This window comes from Mustelus asterias, chromosome 7 (genome assembly GCF_964213995.1).
Source record: "Mustelus asterias chromosome 7, sMusAst1.hap1.1, whole genome shotgun sequence".
Classification (NCBI taxonomy): domain Eukaryota; kingdom Metazoa; phylum Chordata; class Chondrichthyes; order Carcharhiniformes; family Triakidae; genus Mustelus; species Mustelus asterias.
This window is the reverse complement of record NC_135807.1, coordinates 122,408,960-122,434,406: the sequence shown is the minus strand read 5'-3', so window position 1 is coordinate 122,434,406 and position 25,447 is coordinate 122,408,960. Positions and strand designations below refer to the sequence as shown.

At 41.2% G+C, this 25,447-nt stretch overlaps 1 protein-coding gene across 2 annotated transcripts; it reads left to right on the top strand.

The window, feature by feature from the left end:
* Positions 1-685: 685 nt before the first annotated feature.
* On the top strand, positions 686-23,911 carry LOC144495916 (14-3-3 protein beta/alpha-A). Of its 2 annotated transcripts, none has more exons than XM_078216728.1 (6): positions 686-834; positions 1,441-1,918; positions 15,745-15,868; positions 21,688-21,851; positions 21,933-22,028; positions 22,959-23,911. In XM_078216728.1, the coding sequence occupies exons 2-6, from the start codon at positions 1,625-1,627 to the stop codon at positions 23,016-23,018; spliced, it is 738 nt and encodes a 245-aa protein (XP_078072854.1). In that variant the 5' UTR covers positions 686-834; positions 1,441-1,624; the 3' UTR covers positions 23,019-23,911. The 2 variants fall into 2 exon arrangements, with proteins under 2 accessions (XP_078072854.1, XP_078072855.1); XM_078216729.1 differs by having other exon boundaries at positions 693-818.
* The last annotated feature ends 1,536 nt before the right edge of the window (positions 23,912-25,447 follow it).

Below are 25,447 nucleotides of genomic sequence, written 5' to 3'. Positions count from 1 at the left end.
GCACGATTCTCCGGCGTGCTTGACAGACAGAAAGGTGGAAGGGGAGGCGAGATTGTGGTGCATTGGGGAGGGGGGCTGGGACTGCGACTGTCGTCCTGAACAACCTCCCCCCTCCCCTTCTTCTAGCATTGTTTTGTGCTGAGCTGGTTTGCTGCTGGGTGTGTTAAGTGCCCTCATTGCTCCCTTGCTGCACACACGTGTAGCATTGCGCAAAATGAGGAGAGAGAGAAAAGCAATATCCCTTGGCAACATTCCCAGCCCAGGGACAGAGAGAGGCAGAGATGTTTGGGGAGGGGGGCAGAGATGTTGGGGGGGGGTATTAATTTGTGGTTAGGAAGGCTTGGCCAGTGTCTGGGAGGGAGAGATGGAAGGGTTAGCTCAGCAACCCAGCGAGATAAAGGAAAGAGCGCCTTTTCCCTTCCTCTAATACACATAATCGATTTAACACGTCAATCAGGCCGCCGTTGCCCCTGGCAGCGCCTGACGTCATCTCGCCCTGCAGCTCATTGGAGGAAACCCCGTCGCGCCGGAGAAGCCGCTCAGCTGAGAGGGGGGAAAAAAAAATCCGCCCGCCCGCTCCACCCACTACAGCGTGGAAAATTAAAAAAAATCCGCCCGCCCGCTCCACCCACCCACAGCGCGGAAAAAAAAAATCCGCCCTCCCGAACAGCCCGCTCCACCCACCACAGCGCGGAAAAAAAAAATCCCCCCTCAGCGTCAAGTGAGGCGAATCGCGGCGGCTCCTCCTCACTCACACTCTCACTTGACTAGAGCGGCGAGTGAGTCACCGTGTGAGAAAGCTTGCTCGGATAAGCCAGGTATAGATCCACAAAGGTAGCGGTTCTTTGTGTTTTTTTAAAAAACTCTCATTCATTTGGACGCGGACTGGGTAAATGGAGGTTGTGTAGCCGGGAGTGAGGAAGGAGGAGTGCGGGCGGGCCGGGGGAGGGAGGGAAGCTGCTGCCGCCGCCGCTGCTGCTGCTGCTTTTTGTGGCCCCGAGAGGAGGCCCCGCGTGTTGGGCTTCACTTGAAGCAGCCACAGCCTGCGGGAAGAAGGGGGGGGGGGCTTTCTGAAAGAGAGGGAAGACCGTCTCTCATCTCCCACCCCCTTCCCTTACCGACACCCACCCAATATTATCTCCACAAGCAGGTGGGCTCCAAATAATCAGACCCGCCTGAATTGGGGCGTTTTTCGCGAGCCCCCTCCTGACGGGCTGCGGGGGAGGGAATGAGTCGCACTGCTTTTCAAAATAGTGTTTTTTTTTAAATTTTCCCCATGGGGATGGGACCGAACTTTCCCCCATTTTAATAGATTCTCCCCTCTGATTTGTGACGGGGGGGGGGGGGGGTGGGAGACATTTTATTTTCACTTCAGATGGATGAAATTTTAACCAAATTATTCCTCTCTCCCTCCATTTTCTTTTCTTTTTTTTCTTGCAGACAGTGCTGAGAGCGACAGGCAGCCAGACACAGACAAGACAGCCCTTCTCTCTCTCTTCTCCCCTTCCCCACCCTCTTTTTTTTTCTGTCTCTTGTCTTTCACACACACACCCCGCTCGCGCTCTCTTTCTCTCTGTCTCTCTCTCTCTTTCACTTTCTCATTCACTCATTCCCCGGCACCGACATGGACAAGAACGAGCTGGTGCAGAAAGCCAAGCTGGCAGAGCAGGCCGAGCGCTACGACGACATGGCGGCCTCGATGAAAGCGGTGACCGAGCAGGGCCTGGAGCTCTCCAACGAGGAGCGCAACCTGCTCTCGGTCGCCTACAAGAACGTGGTGGGGGCCCGGCGCTCCTCCTGGCGGGTCATCTCCAGCATCGAGCAGAAGACCGAGAGCAACGAGAAGAAGCAGCAGATGGCCCGGGAATACCGGGAGAAGATCGAGGCCGAGCTGAGGGACATCTGCAACGATGTACTGGTGAGGAGAGAGGGAAGGAAAGACGGTGTAGAAACCCCATGGTGTCAAACATATCTGCATTCACACTGCCTATTTTTAATCTTAAAATATTAATCTTGTATTTAATTGAATCTCTTCGATATGATTGGGAGGGGGCAACTAAATCCTTTCTCTCTGCCAGTTACCACCTGCATTTCTTACACTATATAAAATTTCTTACACTGTAAGACACAGGACAGGTCGCCATTTACAATCCTGCACTCCCTTATACATTTTTGTTTTCTTGCATATCTAGTACGCCTTGGGAGCCCTAGCTTTTGTGTGGTGGTGGGGGGGAGCTGTCTAGTAATCGTGTTTTGTGTAAATGGTCTGGAAATGATGCAGTCTCGGTTGTTTTATCTCTCTGCTCCCTCCCCCTTTCTCGTTTCCCTTTCTCTCTTTCTCCCCCCTCTAAATGGAGGAAATCTGCGGTGGTTTCAGTGAGATCCTCGTCTCCAGCTCCGAAGGGCGGGCGGAGCGAGATGTTACAATCCTTATTATCGAGCAACCGCAGCATTTTATTTGTCTCCGCTTTGACCTTGTTCCTGTCAATCTAATAATTTAACGCTTCCTGCAAGGGATCTGCCGCTGGGATCAGTTGGTATCGGACCGTTTTTTTGTTTTGGGAGGGGGTGTTGGTGGCAGAGGAGGAGGGAAGCTCTGGATTAGGTGAACGAAACGCAGCCAGATTTTTTTGGGCGTTGCCGGCAATTAATGTCTCTGCTGCCGGTCTGGGCCTTGCTGTAAACTTGCGCCTTCGGGCCACGATTTTATGCTTTGTTTCCCAATTCAAAGAAATGTTTTACAAAGGGATTCCTTTTTTAAAGGGGTAAATTCGACAGCCTCTCCCTCGCCACTGATGACGATGAAACTTTCGCTATTTAATCGGATTGGATTTGTGTAACCAGCAAATCTAGCTCCCCATGTTTAACCTCGCGTTTTGGCCGTGTTTAATTTTCATATATTTATTGGCAGTGTTGGGTTTGGCTTTCTTAGGGCGTGTCTTCGAAGGCCGCTGATAACGGTTCCTTTTAGGTGACTATAGAGATAATAGATAAAGGATTGTTACAAACCATTTAGTTAGGTGGCTTAATCTTTGTGGCTAGTTTGTAAATCTGTTAAAGGGTGGGGAAGGGGGAGGTGACATGCAGCCGCCCTGTTTCTTTATCTTTGGATTCAGGTGAACTTTTCCTTGTAGGGTTGTTGTTGCAGTGGAGAAGAGTGAAAAGGAATTCTTGCATCATGAAGTCATTTCCTGCTGCTTCCCCTGCACTACCCCTGCTTTCATTGTAAAATGCATCGGTTAGTACACAAATTCATTTTCAAGCAGCTAACACTGCAGCATTTGGAAATGGATGTTTGAAGACATAACCAACAAGTTGTCTATCTGTCTCCCAATCGCCCTCCAGAAAAATTCTACCTCCAACATGAAGTATATGTAACGTACCAGCAATTGATTTGGTCTGTCTATAGAGCGGCCAGTGCTGGTTAATTTAACATGTAAAGATGTTTGCAATTAATGTCAGCGCACCTCCTTTACTACTGGTCACTAGCTTTTAATTTCTTCACCTCAATTTCAAGTGATTATTGCATCAGACCTAAACCTGACTCAGCATGGAACGTTCCAATAGTAATTACCATTCACATGTAGCTTGGATTTTTTAGATTTTGTTTGACGTCACTAGACATATGGCTCATTGGTCTCTGCACAAATGTTGTACTTAAGAAAGTTATATCATTCGCATTAAATGCTTTCAAAATATTTTAAAATCAATTAGTGTTAGTTGGAATAATCAAAAATTGACATTCTATATGCTTTTAGAGAATTTAAATTTAGGACTAGCCACTTAAGTGGGTGGAAAGGTTCTGTGGAACTTATTATATTGTTAGGCTTTAATTTTAGCTGGACTTCTGGTTAACAGTATACTGAAATAAATTCTGTATGATTGTTACAGTATCCAAGGAAGCACTTCTTGGTTCTCATTAAGTGACATTGCACAGATAAGGTTTCACATTTGGCTATCATAATTGTATTTATTGGAGGTTTTGGTAGCTCAAAAAAATGATCTAACAAAAACAGACCAAGTTGTTTGCAACTAAGCAATTTTGCTTATTTCTAATTTTGACCCCCAGCTACAGACTGAAAATTCAGTGCTTCCATCACCATATTGGTAACGTTGTAATTATTTGATTTTTGTATTTGTTTTCCTGCATGGTGGGGCCATTTGTTTTTGTTGAAATTGTTTACTGGAGTGGATTGTGCTGTCAAGATGCCATCATTTTAGGGCCCTCTAAGCTAATTGAATTCCACTTCTTGGGGGGGGGGGGGGGGGGGGGGGAGTATTCCAGTACCCTTCTTTAAAAATTTCCAATATCGAGTAATTTTGATTTATTTCAAACCAAATTTACCTAGTGGTTTTGGGCTTCTCATTCTACCCCTCAGCCATATTCCACAATTCATTCAAATCATGTCAGATGTGTACCTCCACCCAATTTACCTGGTGTTGATCCATAATTCCTTAATACCCTAAGCTTACACAATTCTATTGATTAGTCTTGAAATTTAATTGACTCAACTTCATAACCTTTTGGCAGTTATGTTCTGAATATCCATTACTCTTGTATAACTGGGGGTTGTGTACAATTAAGATAATTTGACTTTTTTTGGAGTTCTTTGGAGCGGTGTTGCATACCATTTTTGTGTTCCGGTGAATCTGCCTGATCCATTATACCTTCTAATTTTGCTATTAAAAATTCAAGTTTATTTAAAGAAAACAATTCAGGAATGTGCTGAGTTCTTTGAGCAGCCTTAAATTCTATATGGACTTGAAATGTTTAAGTGGGACTTCTTGCTCAAACTTGGTGATTGATGCTCGCAAACATTTGATGGCTGGTACATTAATTTGCTTCCTGCCCCACTTATAATCTTTCTTTTTTAGTCTTTAGCGTTCCCCTTTTCCCCAGAAGCAGAGTTCAAATATAAAGTCCTAATTGTTGACCATTAGTCATAGAGAAGCTATGTCTGAATGCTTCAGCATCACGAGGCAGTGCTTTTACTCTGGAGTTCAGACCATCTCTTAATACAACTAAGGCCCGAATCCTGGTCAAGGGAAGGCAGTGGCCTAGTGGTATTGTTGCTCATAGAATCCCTACAGTGCAGAAGGAGGCCATTTGGCCCATCAAGCCTCCACCGACCACGTAGGTTCTATCCCCGTAACCTCATTGACCCTGCTAGTCACCCTGACACTAAAGGGCAATTGAGCATAGCCAATCAACCTAACCTGCACATCTTTGGACTGTGGGAGGAAACCGGAGCACCCAGAAGAAACCCCCACAGACACAGGGAGAATGTGCAAACTCCACACAGGCAGTAACCCCAAGCCAGGAATTGAACCTAGGTCCCTGGCGCTGAGAGGCAACAGTGCTAACCACTGTGCCACCATGCTACCCATGAACTAATAATCCTGCGACCGAGTAATGATACAAAGATTGGAGGTGTAGTGGACAGTGAGGAAGCTTTTCAAAGCTTGCAGAGGGATTTGGACCAACTAGAAAAATGGGCTGAAAAATGGCAAATGGAATTTAACGCAGACAAGTGTGAGATATTGCACTTTGGAAGGACAAATCAAAGTAGAACGTACAGGGTAAATGGTAGGACTCTGAAGAGTGCAGTTGAACAGAGAGATCTGGGAATACAGGTACAGAATTCCCTAAAAGTGACGTCACAGGTGGATAGGGTCGTAAAGAGTGCCTTTGGTACATTGACCTTTATAAATCGGAGTATCGAGTATAAAAGTTGGAGTGTTATGGTAAGGTTATATAAGGCATTGGTGAGGCCGAATTTGGAGTATTGTGTACAGTTTTGGTCACCTAGTTACAGGAAGGATGTAAATAAGATTGAAAGAGTGCAGAGAAGGTTCACAAGGATGTTGCCGGGACTTGAGAAGTTGAGTTACAGAGAGAGATTGAATAGGTTGGGACTTTATTCCCTGGAGCGTAGAAGATTGAGGGGAGATTTGATAGAGGTGTATAAGATTTTGATGGGTATAGATAGAGTGAATGCAAGCAGGCTTTTTCCGCTGAGGCTAGGGAAGAAAAAGACCAGAGGGCATGGGTTAAGGGTGAAAGGAGAAAAGTTTAAAGGGAATATTAGGGGGGGCTTCTTCACGCAGAGAGTGGTGGGAGTGTGGAATGAGCTGCCAGATAAAGTGGTAAATGCGGGGTCACTTTTAACATTTAAGAAAAACTTGGACGGGTTCATGGATGAGAGGGGTGTGGAGGGATATGGTCCAAGTGCAGGTCAGTGGGACTAGGCATAAAATGGTTCGGCACAGACAAGAAGGGCCAAAAGGCCTGTTTCTGAGCTGTAATTTTCTATGGTTCTAATTCTCTGGGGACCTGGGTTCAAATCCCACCATGGTAGATGGTGAAAGTTGTACTCAGTAAAAATCTGGAATTAAGTGTAATGAAGCCCATGAAACATTTGTTGTAAAAACCTGTCCTCTAGAGAAAGAAATCTGCTGGGATGCACAGCATTGTGCATGACTGTTAACTGCCCCCTCAAGGGCAATTGGGGATGGGTAATAAATAATGCTGATCCAGCTGGTAACCCCCATGCCCTAATTTTAAAAATGAATAGTTTACATGAACAAGATTCCATTTCTACAGTATTTAACTTTCTCAACCATGACTTTGCATAAAGACGCGTGTGACAGTGGTTTGCACTGCTGCCTCAGCGCCAGGGACCCGGTTTCGATTCCCGGCTATTTGTTGGTGTGGAGACAAATTGTCTATTCCCGGTAATTGTCTGTGTGGAGTTTGCACATTCTCCCAGTATCTGTGGGTTTCCACCAGGTGTTCCGGTTTCTTCCTACAGTCCAAGGATGTGTGAGTCAGGTTGATTGGCTGTACTAAATTGCTACTTAGTGTCAGGGGTAGTGGGGTAAATACATGGGGCGGTGGGGATATGGGCTGGGTGGGATGTGGAGTGGTGCAGAAGGGTCGATGGGCCAAATGGTCTCCTTCTGCACTGTAGAGGTTCTATGACTATCAGCTTTTATCTATTTAGCCTGCCCGAGTCTACTTAAAACAGGTTAATTTGCAAGACAATTTTTTTGATATTTTTGTGCCTGTGGTGCAGTGACTCCTGTTCTGAAATCTTCCAATTTAATTGGTAAAATGGTGGAACCAATTCGCTTCCTGTGATATCATCCACCTTGGTGCACCAACCCTGCAGTTGTAAAACTGGCCTCTTCAGAGAGTGCATTCATATAATGCTTTTAATGTGGCAAAATATTCTGCAGAGCTTCGCAGGACCATTGCTAGACAAAAGTTGGTGCATTTTTCTTAATTGGGCAAATGAGAAATAGCTTGGTTAGAGGTAGATTTTAAAGAAGAGAGGCTGAGGGATTTAGGGAAGCAATGCCAGAGAGTTGGGCTGCAGACTGCCAAAAGTAAATCTGGATGATCAAGGGCAAAATTGGAGGGTCACCGATTTTGAAGGGCTGTAGGACTGAAGGAGCTTGAGATTTGGAATGGCAAGTCCATGGAGGGATTTGAAAACCAAGATGCGAAGTTTAAAATTGTGACGTGGAAGGCAGCGTAGGTGATGGGTGAATGGGACCTGGTGCAAGTTAGGATACTAGCAACAATTCTGAGCTCGAGTTTACAGAGAGTGCAAGATGGGAAGTCACGGGTGAATATTTGAATTGGGGTATCAAATGATAGGGGTTTCAACAGCATGGTTGGCGGTAGGGATAGATGGTGATGTCTTGAGTGGGATGATGTGGAGTCAGCAGTTGAACTCAGTCTTAAGTATGATGCCAAGGTTGAGGGGCCTGGCTTAGCCAGTGACTAGGGAAATAGGATAGTGCTTGTGGCTACCGAATGAAGTTTGCTGGGGTCCAGAAACAGTCTCTGGGCTTTTCAATGTTTCATTGGAACATTTTTTGCTATCCATTGCTGAATATTGGAAAAAGAACATGCCAAATTGGACACAGTGAATGGGTCTTAATTAGTGAGGTAGAGCTAGGTGTCATCAGAATACCCATGGTGCCTGACATGATGTCTGAGGAGAAACATGTCGAGTCACCTTGGCAATTTGGGGATGGGGGAATGAATGGGTGGCTGCTCCAGATGTGATGAGTGGGAAAGACCATTGCAGGTTATCCTGTGGCTATGTGAACAGATGAAAATAGTTAAGATGGGTGTAATCTTATTCAGTTGGATCATGGAGACACAACGGAGCTGATTATATTGCAGCCTCTTGTATTTATAGTGCTTTTAAGGTAGATCTTGCCCCAAGTGTTTATAAACATGTATTCTCATGATGTGGGCACTTATCAAAAGTAAGCATATTGGATGGGATGGCAAGAACTTGGCTAGAGGTTGGCACTCAGATTCTTGATGGATAGAGGGAGATTTGGATATGGACTTCAGAACTTGGAGCCTGGATGGTAGAAAGCATTACAATCAATAGTTTATGGAGGGCAAAAGACAGGCATGGATGTGGATAAACTTTGGAAGGGGTAGAGGCAGGCAATTTTATGGTGACAGAGAGGTGACCTTTTGTGATGGACAGCATGTGGCACCAGAAGCCCAGTTTGGTTGAGTAGGATGCTGAGTTTGCAAACAGCTTTGCTCAGTCCAGGACGATATTGAAACTGAAGGCAAGATCATGCAGTTTGTGGTAGAGCCTGAAAATTACTTGGTTTCCCAATGTTTTAATTGTGACAAATAGCTCATCCAAAACTGAATATTAGATGACCATTCTGGCCAAAGATGCAGCAGAGTGGGGAAAAAATATTAAATGCCACAAAACAGGGTTGTCAGCAAAATATGGGCATAACCTTTTTTTAGACTGGAGGAAGGTTTATAAGATCAGTGTTGGGAATTATTTTTATTCATTGGGATGTGGACACCTGTAAGCATTGGGATTTTTGCCCATTCCTAATTGCCCTTTAACTTTCTAGGCCAATTCAGAGGGCATTTAAGACTTCCAGAGCCACATGTAGGCCAGGTAAAGATGGCAGGGTTCCTCCCCAAAAATGGGTTTTTATGACAATCGCTTCAAGGTCATTGTTAGACTTTTAATTCCGCTTTTTACTGAATTCAAATTTCACCATCTGCTGTAGTGGGATTTGAACTTTGGCACTCTGGGTCTCTGTCAGTAATCCAATTCCACTACACCATGGCCTTGGCTGAATATATCCATTAACATATTGCATATTATATATTGGCTCTGGTGTAGATTAACCCAGGCCCAAAAAGAGGTGGCAGGGCAAGTTGCGAGAAGGGTATAAGGAGGTATTGATAGGTTAAGGGGCAAAAAATTGGCAAGTGGAGTTTAATGTGAGGGGGAAAGTTCATTTTTGGAAGGGAGAACAAAAGAACAGTATTTAAATGGAGAAAAGCTGCAACACAAAGGGACTTGGGTTGCAGGGAAATGGGTGGAAAAGTGGGCATAAGGAATGTCGGATCAGCCATGATCCTACTCTGATGGGGCAGGCTCGAGGAGCCAAACGGTTGGCTCCTGTTATTTCTTATGGTCTTGGTGTGCAGGGTACAATTGCAGAATTTGCAGATGATGCAAAATTTGGACATGGATGGCAGTGTAAAACTTGAAAGGGGCAGGTAGGTTTGTGAAATTGGTGGACAAGTGCCAGTCAAAATTCAATGCAGAGAAATGTGAAGTGATTAGTTTTGGTAGGAAAAATGTGGAGAGCCAGTATAAAATAAATGGCACAAAAGCAGGAGCAGAGAGAGGAACCTGGGTGTATATGTGCATAAATTATTGGTGCCTGGACAGGTTGAGAGCAGAGTTGATTAAGTGTTCAGTATCCTGGACTTTATTAATATTAGGGACATAAAGCACAAAAGCAAGGAAGTAACTTGCATAGAGTACTGGTATGCCTCAACTGTAATATTGCATCCAGTTCTGAACACCAAATTTTAGGAAAGATGTTGATGGTATTGGAAAAATTGCAGAAAAGTTATGTAGATAGACTGAAGTTTGGGCTGTTTCTCTTGGAGAAGAGAAGGTTGACGGAAGATTTGATGAAGGTATTCAAAATCGTGAGGGCAGGACAAGAATAGATGGGGGGGGGGGGGGGAACTATTCCCATTCGTGGAAGGATAGAGAACAAGAGGGCACAGATTTAAGGCACTTGCCAAAGGAAGCAATTGTGACACGAGGAAAATGCTTTTTCACAGTGAGTGGTTGGGATTTGGAATGCAAAGTCTGAGTATGGTGGAGGATGTTCAATCAAAGCATTTGAGAAGGAATTGGATTATTTCAGAAGGAAGAATGTGCAAGGCTAATGGGGAGAGTGGTGCTAGATGAATTGTTCCTTTGGAGAGCCAGTACTGACGTGAGGCTGAATGGCCTCCTGTGCTGTAATCATTCTGAAAAGTCATGGAGTTGCAGGAAAAGTGCTGCTGGATTTAAGAACTTTGAAAAGAAAATGGGGTTGGGTAGAAGGGCAATAACTTGCAAGCAGAGTGGCTAAGCTGGCTTTTTTTTTTGAAGAGGAGAATGATAACTCAAGAATGCGGTCACGTGAACTAGAAGTTGGCATCATGGAATAGATGAGTTCACTTTGAGGGAAGGCTTCAGTGTCGGTGGTACTATTTTGGAAAAGTGTTTGTCCTGGCTACTATTTATCTTCAACAACCTTCCCTAAAACACATCTCATTATCCCTTTGCTGTTGTGGAATCTTGCTGTCTGCAAACGGGTGTCGTCTCCTACAACAGCTAGATGTCATTGACTGCAAAGCATTTTGGGACATTGTGAAAGTCACTATAGAAATGCAAGTATTTGTTAAACATTGTTCACCAGGTACATTGACTGCATGCCTTGGACATGAAGATGGGGGCAATACCATGGGAAACACCAGAAAAGGAGATGCTGAACATATTACTGTCTATCGAAAATTGGAACATTGGAGTGGTTAAGCAGATTGGCAGCTACCTAAAAACTGATAAATTTGGCCCTAAAGACTTAGCAGTTTGCAGCTTGAAATTATAACCATGGAGCTGGAGTAATAGATGAGTGCAGAAGGAAGTGGGGATGAGGCTAAGTGAGCGACCGTGTGGTCTTTTCAGCAATGCATGCCATGCAAGTAGTTCCCAAGTGAATTGCATGGACAAATAGATCACTAAATGTAGAAAATAGAAGCCATAGGCCATTTTGGTCTGCTCTGCCATTCATTTTGATCATGGCTGATATTCAATATCCTGATTTCCCCCCCCCCCCCCAACCCTTTGATCCCTTTAGCACCAAGAGCTATTTCTAATTCCTCCTTGAAATCACACAACATTCCGGTCTCACTACTTTCTGTGGCAGTGAATTCCACGGATTTGGCACTCTGAAGAAATTTCTCCTCACCTCAGTCCTAAAAGGTCTACCACTTATCCTCAAACTATGACTCCTAGTTCTGGAATATGGGTGTAAGGCATTATTTGGGAAGTGGAAAATGGGGCTGTGAAATTGGTAGAGAACAAGATGAATTGAGATTGAAATTAAAATAATTGGGAATGCGTATTGGCTCATTGCTGAAGCAGAGGGATGGAAAAGAGTAGGATATTTTAGGGTGGAGGCTTTGGGGGGCCAGTATCAGGTGGGAATTTTAAAGGTGAGAGGTTCATAATACATCTCTTTGCATGTTACAAATTGAGAAAGTCCTCTGTATAATGAGAACTTGTGCAGCCTAAGCTTTATTTTTACCTGTTTGGACCTTAAGTGAAGAACTTCTGCTTGATCTGAATGTGGATGAAAACTCTGTCAGAGCATTAATTATCCATAGTTCAAAGAAATGAAACAATTAGGTTGATAAGCTTGTTGTTTTTCTAGGATTGAAGAAGCCAGTCTTTGTACTCCTATACACTAAATGTGATCCTTAATTCTTGGTGCTGACACTTCAAAGTACAAAGTGTAAATACTGTCCATTACAGTGAATCCATTTTCGATTTTTAACATCCCATGTGGTTGTACCTGTATGCTGGAAAGTGAATAAAATCTTAATGGCCTATGTATGGGTGGCTGGTTGTGCAATTTAATGTGGGTGAATGTAATGTGCTTTTGCGGATTAGTAGTCAGGTACCTATGGTCATGTGTGCTGTAAACTCTTGTGGTTATATCTACCCATCATTTTATAATTATTTCTTGGTTTTCCTACATCAATGCACTGAATCATCTTGGGAAGCCATATGTAACTTTGTAATATTTCTCCAAGCGGCCTTTTTCATGCATTCATGCTCAACTGTACAGGTTCATATCACAGCTATGTCTAATCATATACTTGCACATCTATATTGATTTGAAGCAGCTTGAAATCAGGGTGCTAATATGCTTAATGCTGTTGGAAGGAGTACAGTTTCCAGTTGAGAAAAGTTTCTCCAATGGAGACAATTAGGTGGTAATCAGGAGCAAGATTTGTAAAGGCCTCCTGCTGCACTATAGAGATTCTATGATAATGTGCTTTATATTGGTGTACTGTTTTGGGTCAATAGGAAACACTGCGTCCCTGATGTGCCCCATCTCTCCTGATTTTCTACTAAGCCTACTGTGTCAGGTGCCATCCTATAGGGTCCTTGAACTCATCTTAGAAGCTTGAACAAAGTCCAAACAAGTGTTTCTAGTTTCATGGTTTAGAGCAGTGCAATAAAATTATGATCATTATCTTTGTGGAAAACGGGAGCGAAATGTTGGAAGTGGAAGCACCATCCCCCAATACTATGTTGCTATCTAATCTTAAGTTGGAAGAAGTTATTAAAATCTTGTCAAATAAATGCCTTTGAAGTCTGCTCTGGTGCTCCAATGAGAAGTGCCACATAACAAATTTATGAGCTCCTGATTCTAGTAGAGATCCAGAACTATTACTGGGCATCTGATAACAGAAAAATAGAGCTAGCACATTCCAGACATTGCTGATGCATCCCAACAGCCAAAGCTGCATGGAGAAGCTTTCTTTCTCTTGGTACTGTGGATAGATCTAGGGTAGTCATTACCTTCTGGACAAATCATTTTATTTTCCCCAATTTTGTAATTTGTTTTTATTTAAACTTGAATGTTGCCAGCTAAAGTATCCAAAGTGTCTCCTCCCTCCCTGCCTCTCTTCTCCCCCACTTCCCTATTAGAAATCTGCTTGTTACTCTAAAATTAAATTAGCACTTTATTCGCACCACTTTCAAGCTAACATGATCTGTACAACAGTGGTGTGATTGTGAACTAGTACAACTGTTTTGGACTATTTTGTCTGTTCTATATTAACTTGCATTCAAGATGGTTAGATGTAAGATTGTACTGAAGAGTTGAGACACCTTGAGCTGTTTCCCATTGATCTAGCTACCTGCAAGTTCATTTTCGTGACTATGCTGATGGAGTTTCATACCTTTATGCAATTAAATGTTTAAGTTCTAGGTACAGGATAGATTCTTGTTCATTTATGGAATAATCCTTTAGAGTTTAGCAAGTCTCATGGGGTGACTATTTTCCCTTGTTAATGGTCATTGATATTGCAGTCTGTCATTACTTAAGTTAACGTCAACAAAATTGCTTTTCAAAACATCCAATCCGGGTCATTTTAATACATGGGTGTCTGTACAGTTCATGGGCCACTGATAAATTTTGAAGATTGCTTTCAAGCCACTTTTCAAAACTTGTTTCTCTTTGTAATAAGGCTACTAATCTACTTAAATTCACTGATCAAATATATCCCATGTGCTTTAAGTATCTATTCAGCTAATTCACGTTGCATTCCAAAGGTACTGGGGCAGTTTCAATTGTAAGGATTTTGAAAATGAAATTCAAGCGGGGTGAAGACTCTAAGTGGGCTTTACTCACCACCTCCCGTAGTAACATTTGGTGAATGGGTGTTTTATGTCAATTTGCAGGGTTCAAACTTTCCAGTCACACATTCACAACTGCTGAAATGCACTTGCAGGCGTCCATCATATTGTCTATTTCTCAGTTCTGTTACGATATGTCTCCAATGCTTCAGAGATGAAACTTGACACCAAGCTAAATCGAAATTACAAGAGATGCACAATAGCATGCCTGGAAACTCAGGAGGAAGGTAGCTAAAGAGATTTTGGGAGGAGTTCCATGTGGGTAGGACCACCATCAGTAATGATGCAGTGATTGTTCAGTTTTAGTTTTGTGAAGCTATTTTGAACTCAGTTCTGAAAGAAATCTGGTAAATTATTCAGCCTGTTGGGGATGCCCTCAGTAAGTTCCAGATGATCAACATAGTATCAGTACCAAGCTCCTTGTAACTTGAATGCTTTCCTCACCTAATGGTTTGCAGTGCTTCATGCTGGGTTGATGGTGGATTTATTAGTACTAAATGTCAATGTGTGGTGTACCAATGACACAACTCCTCATTTTGGGGAGCAGCACGTTAATGGGCATGCTTCACAAAATCCAGCCATGTCAGTCTGTCATGTAAAGTCTTAGATCTTTGTTTGGCATTGTTCCTTAATGTCTGTTGTAGAGCGGCAACGGTTGGATTAATCTGCTTTCGCTAATGCTGCTCTATCCAGTTCTCACCAATAAATAAGCATCCTAGTAACTTGGTAGCAAGGAAAACATGGATGTGAGATATTTTTGCATTGCTGGGATTGGCTTGAGAAGGCAAGAAGTCTTTGTCGACTCTAGCTGACTCATTTAAAATCCTGAGTCAGCTGATTAAAGCAGTGTCCTTTTTATGGTGGCTTCCAGCTTAACTTTTCAACTGTTATAGACACTTAGTTCTTTGCTTAGTGCAACATGTTCAAGCGGCAACTGTTGCCCAACCTTTGGAGCAATGTTTGGTTAAGCAGCCAGTGTGCAGATGCATCCGAAGTATGTGTGGGGGAAAATGACCTTTTCACGTGGCAATTAATAGCTTTCCAATGAATCTTGTATCAAGTGAGTTTGTTTCAAGCTTTTTTCTTTTCCAGCTCTGTATGCTATCTGTCGGCTAACAGAGTTGAAATTATTTATCCCCCTTCATCTTTTTAATAACTATCCAGAAAAAGTTAAGACATGCTGTATCTTTTGGACCAGGGTATATAAAATGTATGAAAAGCAATTTGCCCATTTTATCTTCAAATTATTTTCTTTTGGGGAACAGAGCCCTCAGTCTGTATGGTGTTATAGCAATACTGTCAACTTAGTTTATAAATAACAATGGGCTAGCAGTAATTTGTGTGTTTTTAATCTGTTAACATACTGGCCAGTTGGATAAAGATAATGAGTGCTGCTATTTTCCATCCTATTCTTGTCGGTCATAATTGCCCACCTCCAATATTTGGTATAATTTTAATTTGGCAAAAAAATAAGTAGCTTCAGTAGATGGGATCTTTTTGTTCTTTGATAAATCAAGCGCACACTTCCCTACCTAGTTGGTCCTTGATTCTTAACCTACCCACGTTAGATTCCCTAGGTAAGGTGACAGTTTGGTTGCAGGGAGGGGAAGAGTTTGAAAGAAGTGGATAATGCAATCAGCCAGTGTTTCTGTTCCTGAATGGCCAGTGAGTTTCTGGAAAGTGCGCACGCATATTTCTGGTGAGGATGGTGCCCGCTTAGCTGCAATTTATCCCAATTTCCCTCTTTCTCCCCCCCCCACCCCATTCCTGTGGTATGACGGGCTATCTTGGTGGTATATAATTGATGGTCTGAAGATCTAAGAAAATTTTGAATGGAAAATCGATTAATATTACAAATTTCTAATTATATTTGGATTCTTGATGAAATGTAGAAACCTGTGTAAAACATTGCTCTTATACGGTGCTACATTTTAATCTGTCCTGTACTTCAAATTAACAGGGTCTTCTTGATAAATACTTGATTGCCAATGCTTCTTCTCCAGAGAGCAAAGTTTTCTACTTGAAAATGAAGGGAGATTACTATCGTTACTTAGCTGAAGTGGCTTCTGGGGAGGACAAGAAAGGTATGTTGAAACATGAAATTATTTAGTTGGAGTATAGATCTCATCATACATGTGTGACTATCTACTGAAAATTTGCTCTTTGAACATTTTGCGTGGAGAAGCTAATTACAACTTGCAATTCAAGAATTAATTTGAGTTTGTGCCAGCAAACTAAATATACCGTGTACTCTTTAGTTCGTCTGAATTGTCAGTTTGACAGGTCAGTATGGTTATGCAATGCATAAAATGTTAAAGTATGCATTACACTTTGAATTTCCAGTCTTGTAACTTTGGGGTTCTATTTACTATTCTTAAAGGAAGCAGTGGACATGCATTGTTTTTGTGGCTCCATGGCTTTTCCCCCGACATTTGTGATCTATTTCTATTCATGGGGGTAAAGTGTTTGTGCTGATTTTTCTCAAATTGTGACTGCCAGTAATAAATGTGTATACTGGAAAATAGTGCTGAACTATCTCTAGCCGCCTCTCCCAACCCCCAGTGAAAGGTGCTACTTGCTGAAGAATGGTTTTGCAGATATTAATTCTGCAGGACACCTGATGACCTAGATGGTGAGTTTTAGGAAGCTACTAAGTTGTAGAACTTGCTTAAGATCCACAAATATATCTTTTTTTTCAGTGGATATCAATCATTAGTAATCAGTAACAACTTTTATTCTTTCCTCCTTTTCTTTTCTTCACTCCTCAAACCCAGGCTACTTTGTCAAACTTGCTGATTAAGATCAGTAAACTCAGATTGAAGTTCAAGATGTATATTGATCACTGAAAAAGTGAACCTGGTGAGAAAGAATAGATGGCTGTCTGCCAGGACATTTACTTTTGTCATGACAGGGCAAGTATGTCGGAGGCCCAAGCTCCTGGACAAAGATCTGAGTGGCATCTTGGGTGAGATTGCAGTGATTAATGGTGATTGGGGTATTGATGACTTTAGGAAGAATGCTAGGGGTTTTTAAACTTGATGCTTCAAGATTTTGGTCCACTTACAGTACAGTGTTGCTAGGTCACAGTAGTTTGTGTGAATCTCTTGTTGAAGACTCATCATGCTACCACTTGCAGCCTATGGAAAATACACTTTTGGGCAGTTCAAGCTTTTGCAAGGGCAAAGTTTGAACTTATTTGGATATATTGGATAAGACTTGTTGGAATTGTACCTAACATAAAGGAAGATGGCTGTGGTTATTAGAGGTCACTTATCTCACTCCTGGAACATTGCTGCAGGAGTTCCTCAGGGTCCTCCTGAGGCCTCCAACCATCTTCAGCAGTCTTAGCAACCTCCTTCTGACCAGAAGTAGGGGTGTTCACTGATGTTCAGCTCCATTCATGACAATTCAGATACTGAAGCAGTCGGTGTCCATATGCAGAAAGACTTGGACAACATTCAGGCTTGGGCTGGTAAGTGGCAAATAACATTTGTACCACAAGTGCTGGGCAATGACCATCTGAAATGAGAGAATCTAAACATCTCACCATGACATTAAATGGCTTACTATTGAGTCCCCTGTGGTCTACATCCTGGGGTTGGCATTGACCAGAAACTTAACTGGATTAATTATAAATACAGTGGCTGCAAGAATGGGTCAGAATTGTGAGAGTTATGTGGAGAGGAGTTCAATACCTGACTCCCCAACGTCTGTCCGCAATCTCCAAAGCACAAGTCAGGAGTGTGACCCACTTGCCTGGATGAGTGTAGCTCCAATAACAGTCCAGAAGCTCAACACCATCCAGGACAAAGCAGCCCACACCACCTTCAACATTCATTCCCTCTACCACCAATGCACAATGGCAACATTGTGTACCAAATACAAGATGCACTGTAGCAACTCTCATATGCTCATCAGACAGCACCTTCCAAATCCATGACCTCTGCCACCTAGAAGGGCAAGGATAGCAGACATGCAAGTTGCCCTCCAAGCCACTCACCATCCTGACTTGGGACTATATTGCTGTTCCTTCACTTACCAGGTCAAAATCTTTAACTCCCTTCCTTGCATCACTCTGGGTTTACCAACACAACATGGACTGAACAGTTTAAAGAAGGTGGCTCATCACCAGCTTGTCGAGGGCAATTAGAAATAGGCCAAGAAAAAGTTGGCCTAGCCAACTATGCCTGTGTCCTGTGGAAAAAAGTTAATTGGAAATGAATAGTGTTTGGATGAGTGGAGTAGCAAACTGCTACTTTCACTATAATGTCACAATGGGATGTGGAGAAAGTTTATATGATTTCAAGCATTTAGAAAGTGTATCATCTTGTCACTAACTATTTATCTTGATGTCAGTGTAGTTGCTTAATACTCTACGTTTTTAGGCTACTTAGAGGTATTCTCAGAATTTGATTCCTTTGTGGTTTGCTGTATTTTAGGGGGTTTATTTTCTTGGTTGGTAAGATTTGCCATTGGCCTTTCATGAGCAGACTCCTCCTTCAGGTGTTAGTCTTGAGTGATGGTGACCATGGACTTCTATTGGATTGGCCCATGTTAGCACATCTTCATACCCATACTTTAACCCTTTGAGGGAACAGTAGTGGAAGGATTTCCAAGCTGGTTATCAGCCTGTTGAATGCTCTTCCGTGGCCAACAAGTCCAGCCGTTGGACTTGAACTTGGAGCTTCTGATCCAGTGCTACCATTGTGCCTTAAGGCCTCCATTAGGCCATGATTATGCTTAGCAAAGTACTGCATTGATTTGTCCATGAATAGAAAATTGCATAACTTGGACTAGCGACTTCTAAGTACCTTGCGAATGTCTTATTTGGCTTTCTTGGTAACCAGAGAGCCTTGCAGCTACACACCAGACTATTGAAGATAACATTACACAAGTGTCTAATATTACAGCACTTCACTTGTGAATGCTCTAAATATAAAACGTCAGTAGGCATTCCAAAGCAATCTGAGTCCATGTAAATAGGTTAGAATTTGAGACCCTTTGGGTTTCTAAATTGGATTTTTTGAATTTCTGTTCCTGAGGAAACAAAATAGCTATTAACGTATTTAGATCGTTTATTTTAAATGGGAAAAATATCTCAGCATTTTGCAGATGCAAATAACAAATTATACTAAACCAGAGTTTATCCTGACACCCATAAGCTTGGATGGCTTTTAAAGCATCTTGGGAGGGGAGAAGGAAAGCAGAAAAATTAAGGGAATGCATGACCTAAGCATCTGAAAATCAGTGGTGTGGTGAAGGATGGGCATGCAGAAGAGACCTGAACCAGGGCACTTTCCAGGGTGGGGCGAGGATTGGGGAATGATGGACCAAATGGCAGAAGTTTGGTTGCACTAAGGCAGGCAAGTAAGCTATGGAATAATCTAGTATGGGACTGTCAGAGGTGCATATTAGGATCTCAGCACCAATTGAGTTTGGGTGGAATGTGGCCTTTATTATAAGAGGTGCTGAGACTGAATAGAGTGTAAATTGTGCATAAAAAGCAACTATAATCAATGCAAGATCTAATCTCTGGGGCCCATGTTTGCCTTACCAGGCCTGAGTTTATGCCTCAAGTGCAAAAATCTGTTGTCCTTATCTGTGGAGCAGACATTTGAATTCCAGCGATAGTAACTGCAATCAATGTGCAAAACTGTTCACTGAAGCATTGCACCTTAATGATCACTTGAGCATTCAATTAATCCACTAAAACTTCATTTTAAAACGGTGAATTATTACAGCTGCTGTAGGTTGTCACCTCTTGCACTGACTGGGTTGATGACATCCATTCCCTCTAAATTGTATAGCAACCCAAAAGTTCCCACATGTCATGTATGTCAGCCTTTTACCAGGCATTTAATTTTTTCCACTCAATTATTGTCTGAGGATATGTTGGTAATACTGGTATCTCACGATCAAAAAGGTTTGGGCCTATTATAAAGACTTGTGCTTGATGCCATGGGTCAAATCTTAAGATGTTTCTACACAGGCTCTGATAGCGGATTTTGAAAAATGGGTACTTGATCCCACCGTTACTATTCAAAATGGCAGTTTTGATGGCTTGTTGGATCAAAGGCAGAGAAAACTGGCAGCTCACTTTAATGAAAGATTGATCTGATCCTGTGGTTGGAAAATGTTGAGTTATGAGGATGTCAGTTGTGACTTCATAATTTGGCCTTTCAAACAAGTGAGGCATTCTGTCTTCAGCTATCAACTTGTTTTTATGATGCTTGCTTTCAGCTAGGGTTCCTGAACCCTAAGTGGGCCTTGGAACAAATTCCCTTAGATCTGCAAAATGATCTCTTTACTGTTTCCTCCTTTCCTCTCCCCACCTGCCTTAGTATGTGATTTAACGGGTAGAGATAGCATTTCACTGAATTGGGAAATAAAATGTTCACACTTTATACATGATTTGTTCTTTTGAGAACTGGGCAGGCTAGTATATTTGACCATGGCATATTTGTCTGAGAAGATGGTGTGCCATATTTTTCTATTGGACTTCAATTTTGGTTAATCTGTATAACAGTTACATTAGTTGTAATGGGTGAAACCAACTAATCAGTTGGGCAGTAAAACTACTTCCATTTACACTTGCTATGTATTCTGCTAGAGATTACTAACATGACTGGGCAAAACTGATCCAATTGTAGTCACTGCTAGACCCATTTATTGTATTGATGTGCTTCAGAGAGACTATGCTTAATCCAGTGTTTTCTTTCTTTCTTACTACATTTATGCTGGATCTGCAGAAGGTACTTAATGCAGAAGCAATCTTTTTGTCACTCGTGAGCTTTAGTTAGTGTTGTTAAACCTTTGGGACATGATGCCCACATGAGTTTGGGGTGGGTGATCAGGGAAAGCTCGGAGCTGCTGTTTCCCTTCAAAACTTGTGGTGCTGCACTCAGTTTTGTGCCATTACTGTTATAATTGTAATTGAATAATGTTGAGCAGATGAGGAATTGTAAAAATATTTGTATAAGTCAATTAGTGTTAGATTTTTGTTCATTGCACTGAGGTTTTTGCCAGCCACCAAAATAGTGACAGCGCTTCAAATTTGGCTCTTCCACCCAATGAGCAGTTCTGTGTTCTTCCATTATCTTTTGAAAGTCTTTTGACGTATCTTTGTATTAAGATGTTCCTATTTAGTGTCCACTGGTGCTGGGAATGATTTGAGGAGAATTTATTTATAGAGAGCTAGACCTAAATCCAGAAGAATAGCTAGTTTTAATCCCTGGCACAATGATGATTTCAAATGTTTATGAAAGTTTAAATTCAGTTAATAAAAGTGAAAAGTCAGTGAATTGCTGATCTTTCACCTCTGGATTCATATCTGGGCTAGTTTGATTGGATGAAAATTTATTGACTGTAAAGTGCTTGGAAATGCGTTTGAACAGTTTTTATCAAGTTCCTAGTGGACGTGGGTTTAAATCAAAGCATTTGTTCTAATTGGCTGGTGTGGGAAATGAGTGTTGAAGTTGTGGCCAAGTAACCAACCGACCCAGGACACTCTGCATTCCTAAAATGGGAAGAGTTCCATTTACCAGTTTAGTGCTCTACTGACAGGACTCTGTAATAATGCTCAATGGAATGTTTTTTTAAAGTTTCTTTAGAAAAAGTGTAGCAGTGGGACCATTGTATCTTGTAATCTGCTAATTGAGTTATGCTGTGCTGAGCATTTTGTATGTGGTATCTACTTCATAAAACATTGAGTCAGAGTATAACTTTGAAATTTTAAAAGCTATTCATTTATTTAAATTAATCTTGTTAAATGTTAGAATTCAGACTATAAATTAGAAAAAAAGCATTGCGTAAAGTGTTCAGTTAAGTTCCATTTTAATATGTCAATATCTATATTATGTATGCCTTGAATTGAGCTATAGTTGTCATTGTCAATCTCTTTTAGTCACTGTGGAGCATTCGCAACACGCTTATCAAGAAGCATTTGAGATCAGTAAAAAAGAGATGCAACCAACACACCCTATCCGTCTGGGACTGGCCCTTAACTTCTCAGTGTTTTATTATGAAATTCTTAACTCTCCAGAACAAGCTTGCACTCTTGCGAAGACTGTAAGTACAGACAACATTCATTTAGGCAAAGGATTTGTTACCTGAAAATTTGCATCTAACTGTATTTTTGTATTCTAAAAGGCATTCGATGAAGCAATTGCAGAGCTTGATACACTGAATGAAGATTCCTACAAAGACAGCACATTAATAATGCAGTTATTGCGAGATAACTTGACAGTAAGTACTATCCTATAGAAAACATCCTTTCATAACAATGGAAGTGGGTGTCAGGATTAGTAGTTTTGATAGCTCGTGATTGACACAACTCATTATGGTTATGGTCAGTCCTCGGCTCTTCCATGAATATTCAGTAGGAATTAATAACCTATGCTGCTTCATGGCTTGCCTGTGTGTATTTATTGTAAGGTAACCATCCAAGACACAATTGCACTATGGGCTGAAGCTCTCTTCTCCAAAGGAAGAGTTCTGAATCTGTCACGAAGCCTGTGCACTTAGAATTTGCAGAAGTCGATTTGGATTATCATTTATGTGCATAGGCTAGGGTGATCCATTATAACTTTTTTGTTCTACTACTTCATTGTTCATCCTTAAAGTGCATTAGCTCAAGGTTCCTAGTTCCCTTGCTATCCTTTTTAAAGGAATTTAATGAGTTTGCTGCAATGTGGGCAAATTATTTGTGATGAGGATGGCTTTTTAAACCCTCAAATTTGCTATTTCAGCAATGGAGATGTGTACAAATATTAGTATTTGGACTAATTTAGGCTTTTATTGATGAGAAATTTGAAGGTAAATTGTAAAGCAAAATGGTGGAAATTTGAAATAAATGCAAGTGTTGTCTGGGAGCATCTATGGAGGGAGAAATAAGTTGATGCTTCAAGTAGAATGACTTCTGAAGAGTTAATGTTAACATTTCTCTCTCCATTGATCCTGCCAGATCAGCTGTGTATTTCTGCACTTTTTATTACAATCTAAACATTGGCAGTTGGAATAAATTGTTTTGCACAATGGAGGACCTGCAACCTAGAAATAAAACCCAAAGAACTGTGACTGTACTTTTGCTATATCTCAGAATAATCAGTTTCCTGTAGTGATTTTGTTGGATTAAGATATAACCACTCCAGTAATTGGAATTTGATTTGCTTCTAGTTGTGGACTTCAGACAACCAGGGGGAAGAGGCTGATCCTGGTGAGGGAGCAGAGAACTAAACTTCCGCCTTCTAGTTCTGTCTGCCTCATTCCTGAATCTTCACCATCAAGACTATTTGTAATCTCTGCTGTCCCACTAGTTTCTATTTTAGGTCTTTGGAGAGCTTCTGTCACTTCTGTTGGGTCTCTGTGTTTCCCATGTGGTTTGTGTTTGATAGGGGAGAAGAGCCAATTCATATTGGGAACTCTTGTTTGTACTGTATGTTCCAGGTGGCCAATGTAAATTCAGGGTGTGGAATTTTTATACAAGTTTTAAATGTTTGGTTAGTACTCTTTGTAGCTGTGGTTTACCACAAAGCTAATGTCAAATGTTTCCTGTACTAGCAAAGAAGGATGCCCATAATTTAGTGTATGTAATGGGAAATGGCATAGATTCAATGCGAATCGTGCAATTTCTAGAGAGTTACTAATCTGTCGATCAAACCTGCACCATCTATTACATGTCTCAGGATTTTTGGGATAGGGCAGAGGAGGATTAACATTCCATGAGTTGCAAGATTCACCATTGCTCATGTCTTCATTTTGCTACACAAATGACATCTGAACATTTTATTTGTATTTAAAAGAAATTATTGTCAACGTAAGAACAAATGTACAAGCAAACATGCAGTAAAATTAAATGCTTAACTTTGATAATGTATGTTTAAGAGGTAAAAACCTTCCCATGTGTTTATCTGGTAACTACCTTTTTGTTTTTTAGTTTTTTGCTTTGTGGTCTTGATTGCCTAACACGCATGTGGCTGTGAAATAGTTAACAGGGAAGTAATGAGATATATTGCTGTATGGCTAGCTGCATTCATGTCTTCTGGACTTTTCATAAGAACACAAGCATAATTGTTATCAAGAAAATGTGTAAAGTTGATGTAAGTGGAATAAAATGTTTTATGAATGGATTTTTTTAAATTTCAATTTGATTTACTAAATTATATGCTGATACTTGTGTCTCAAGTGGAATGGAATTCACAAATGTAGTCTGGATGTATGAGGTTGAAAGCTTTAGAATGCTCAAAACTGCTGCCTCATAAATGAAAAATAATTGTTCAGCATAATTTCAATCTAGATTGTCAGAAAACCAATGTCTTGACTTATTCCTGAAACTGTTTTGAAACCTAATTGAATGGATGCTATCTCCATTTTAACTGTAAATAGTACATTGGCAGTGTTTCGGTATTTGCCAAAAATCATTTAGCTGTGCACAAAAGTAAAACTAAGATTATGCATCATCTGCAAATACTTCAGAATTTAAAGTGAGACCAAGCTTGGCTTTTGGTGGACATCTTACCAGTAGCTTTTATAATGGTATTTTTTCCTAGTTCCCTGGTTAAATAATACCTATTTTACAATGACAACTCCAATGTACTATCTTATGATACATCAATTATCCTTTGAAAATGTTAGCATATTAGATTTTTGTTTAACCTTCATTGATTATCAAAGTTAATACAACCCATGCAGAAATATGTCTGGCAGAATAAATGTATGGACCATAAGGGATCAAAGACCAAAAATGAGAACACAATACAAAGTTGAGAGGAGGCAGTGAAGAAGGAACCAGCTACAGAAAAAAGTGTAACTGTTAACAGCTGTGATATGAACCAACAGTTGTTTGATTTTGACAGCAAAATCTGTACTGTCTTGTCATTTGGGGTAAAAAATAAATGTACCAAAAACAAAATTAAATATCTGGAATAGTATGAAGAACAGAAATCAGAGTTGCCAGATTGTCTTTGTACTGTCTTTGTGCTCCCTTCCAATCCCATCCATTTCCTCCTTGCCCCTTAAAATTTATGTTGAATGGTTGGCAGTAACAACATCTGAAGTACTTATTACTTTCAAATTGATACGAAGGAAATATTGCCTTTTTCTGTAAGTGCTGTCCTCTTTGTTCAGGGTCTGTTTGTTTGGGTTATTATAATAATGCACTAACAGTTGACACTTGTCCCAGAGCAAAGTTTTCCCCTCTATTCTCTTCACAGTCGCTTGGAGCATCAAAAGTACATGGTTACATTTAGTATGGAATGCTGTGTTGCAAAATAACTCCCATCTATTAATTAAAATCCTAATGATGAAAATAGGGTGATTTAAGGTACCACAATTTCTTCAGTGATGGTAACATCCATTAAGGACACGAGGCCCAACAGAGTAGACTTCTCTACAGCACCTTTATAGAATGTAATAATCCAAAGTTGCAATGTTGTGCGTTTCATTTTTTTTCCAGTCTGACAATCCAATAACCCCACCAGGTTTTCAATACATGGAAAATTGACCAGTTTCAAATGTTTCTTTGTATTTTAAGAAGCGGCAATACCTGGGTTGCTGACTGCCCAGGTATTTAAGTCTGATTCTCTGACATGGGTCGATTTTCTTCCCTCCAAATGACTCTTTAAATGCTGACTGAACCATCCCACGTACTTTGTGCACTTATGGAA

What these genes read in the sequence shown, in the direction of transcription:
- LOC144495916 (XM_078216728.1), top strand. Translation starts at nt 1,625, where the DNA reads ATGGACAAGAACGAGCTGGTGCAGAAAGCCAAGCTGGCAGAGCAGGCC. An exon ending in TTCTGGGGAGGACAAGAAAG is followed by an intron (nt 15,869 to 21,687) that starts GTATGTTGAAAC and finishes AATCTCTTTTAG; the next exon opens with TCACTGTGGAGCATTCGCAA. An exon ending in CTTGCACTCTTGCGAAGACT is followed by an intron (nt 21,852 to 21,932) that starts GTAAGTACAGAC and finishes GTATTCTAAAAG; the next exon opens with GCATTCGATGAAGCAATTGC.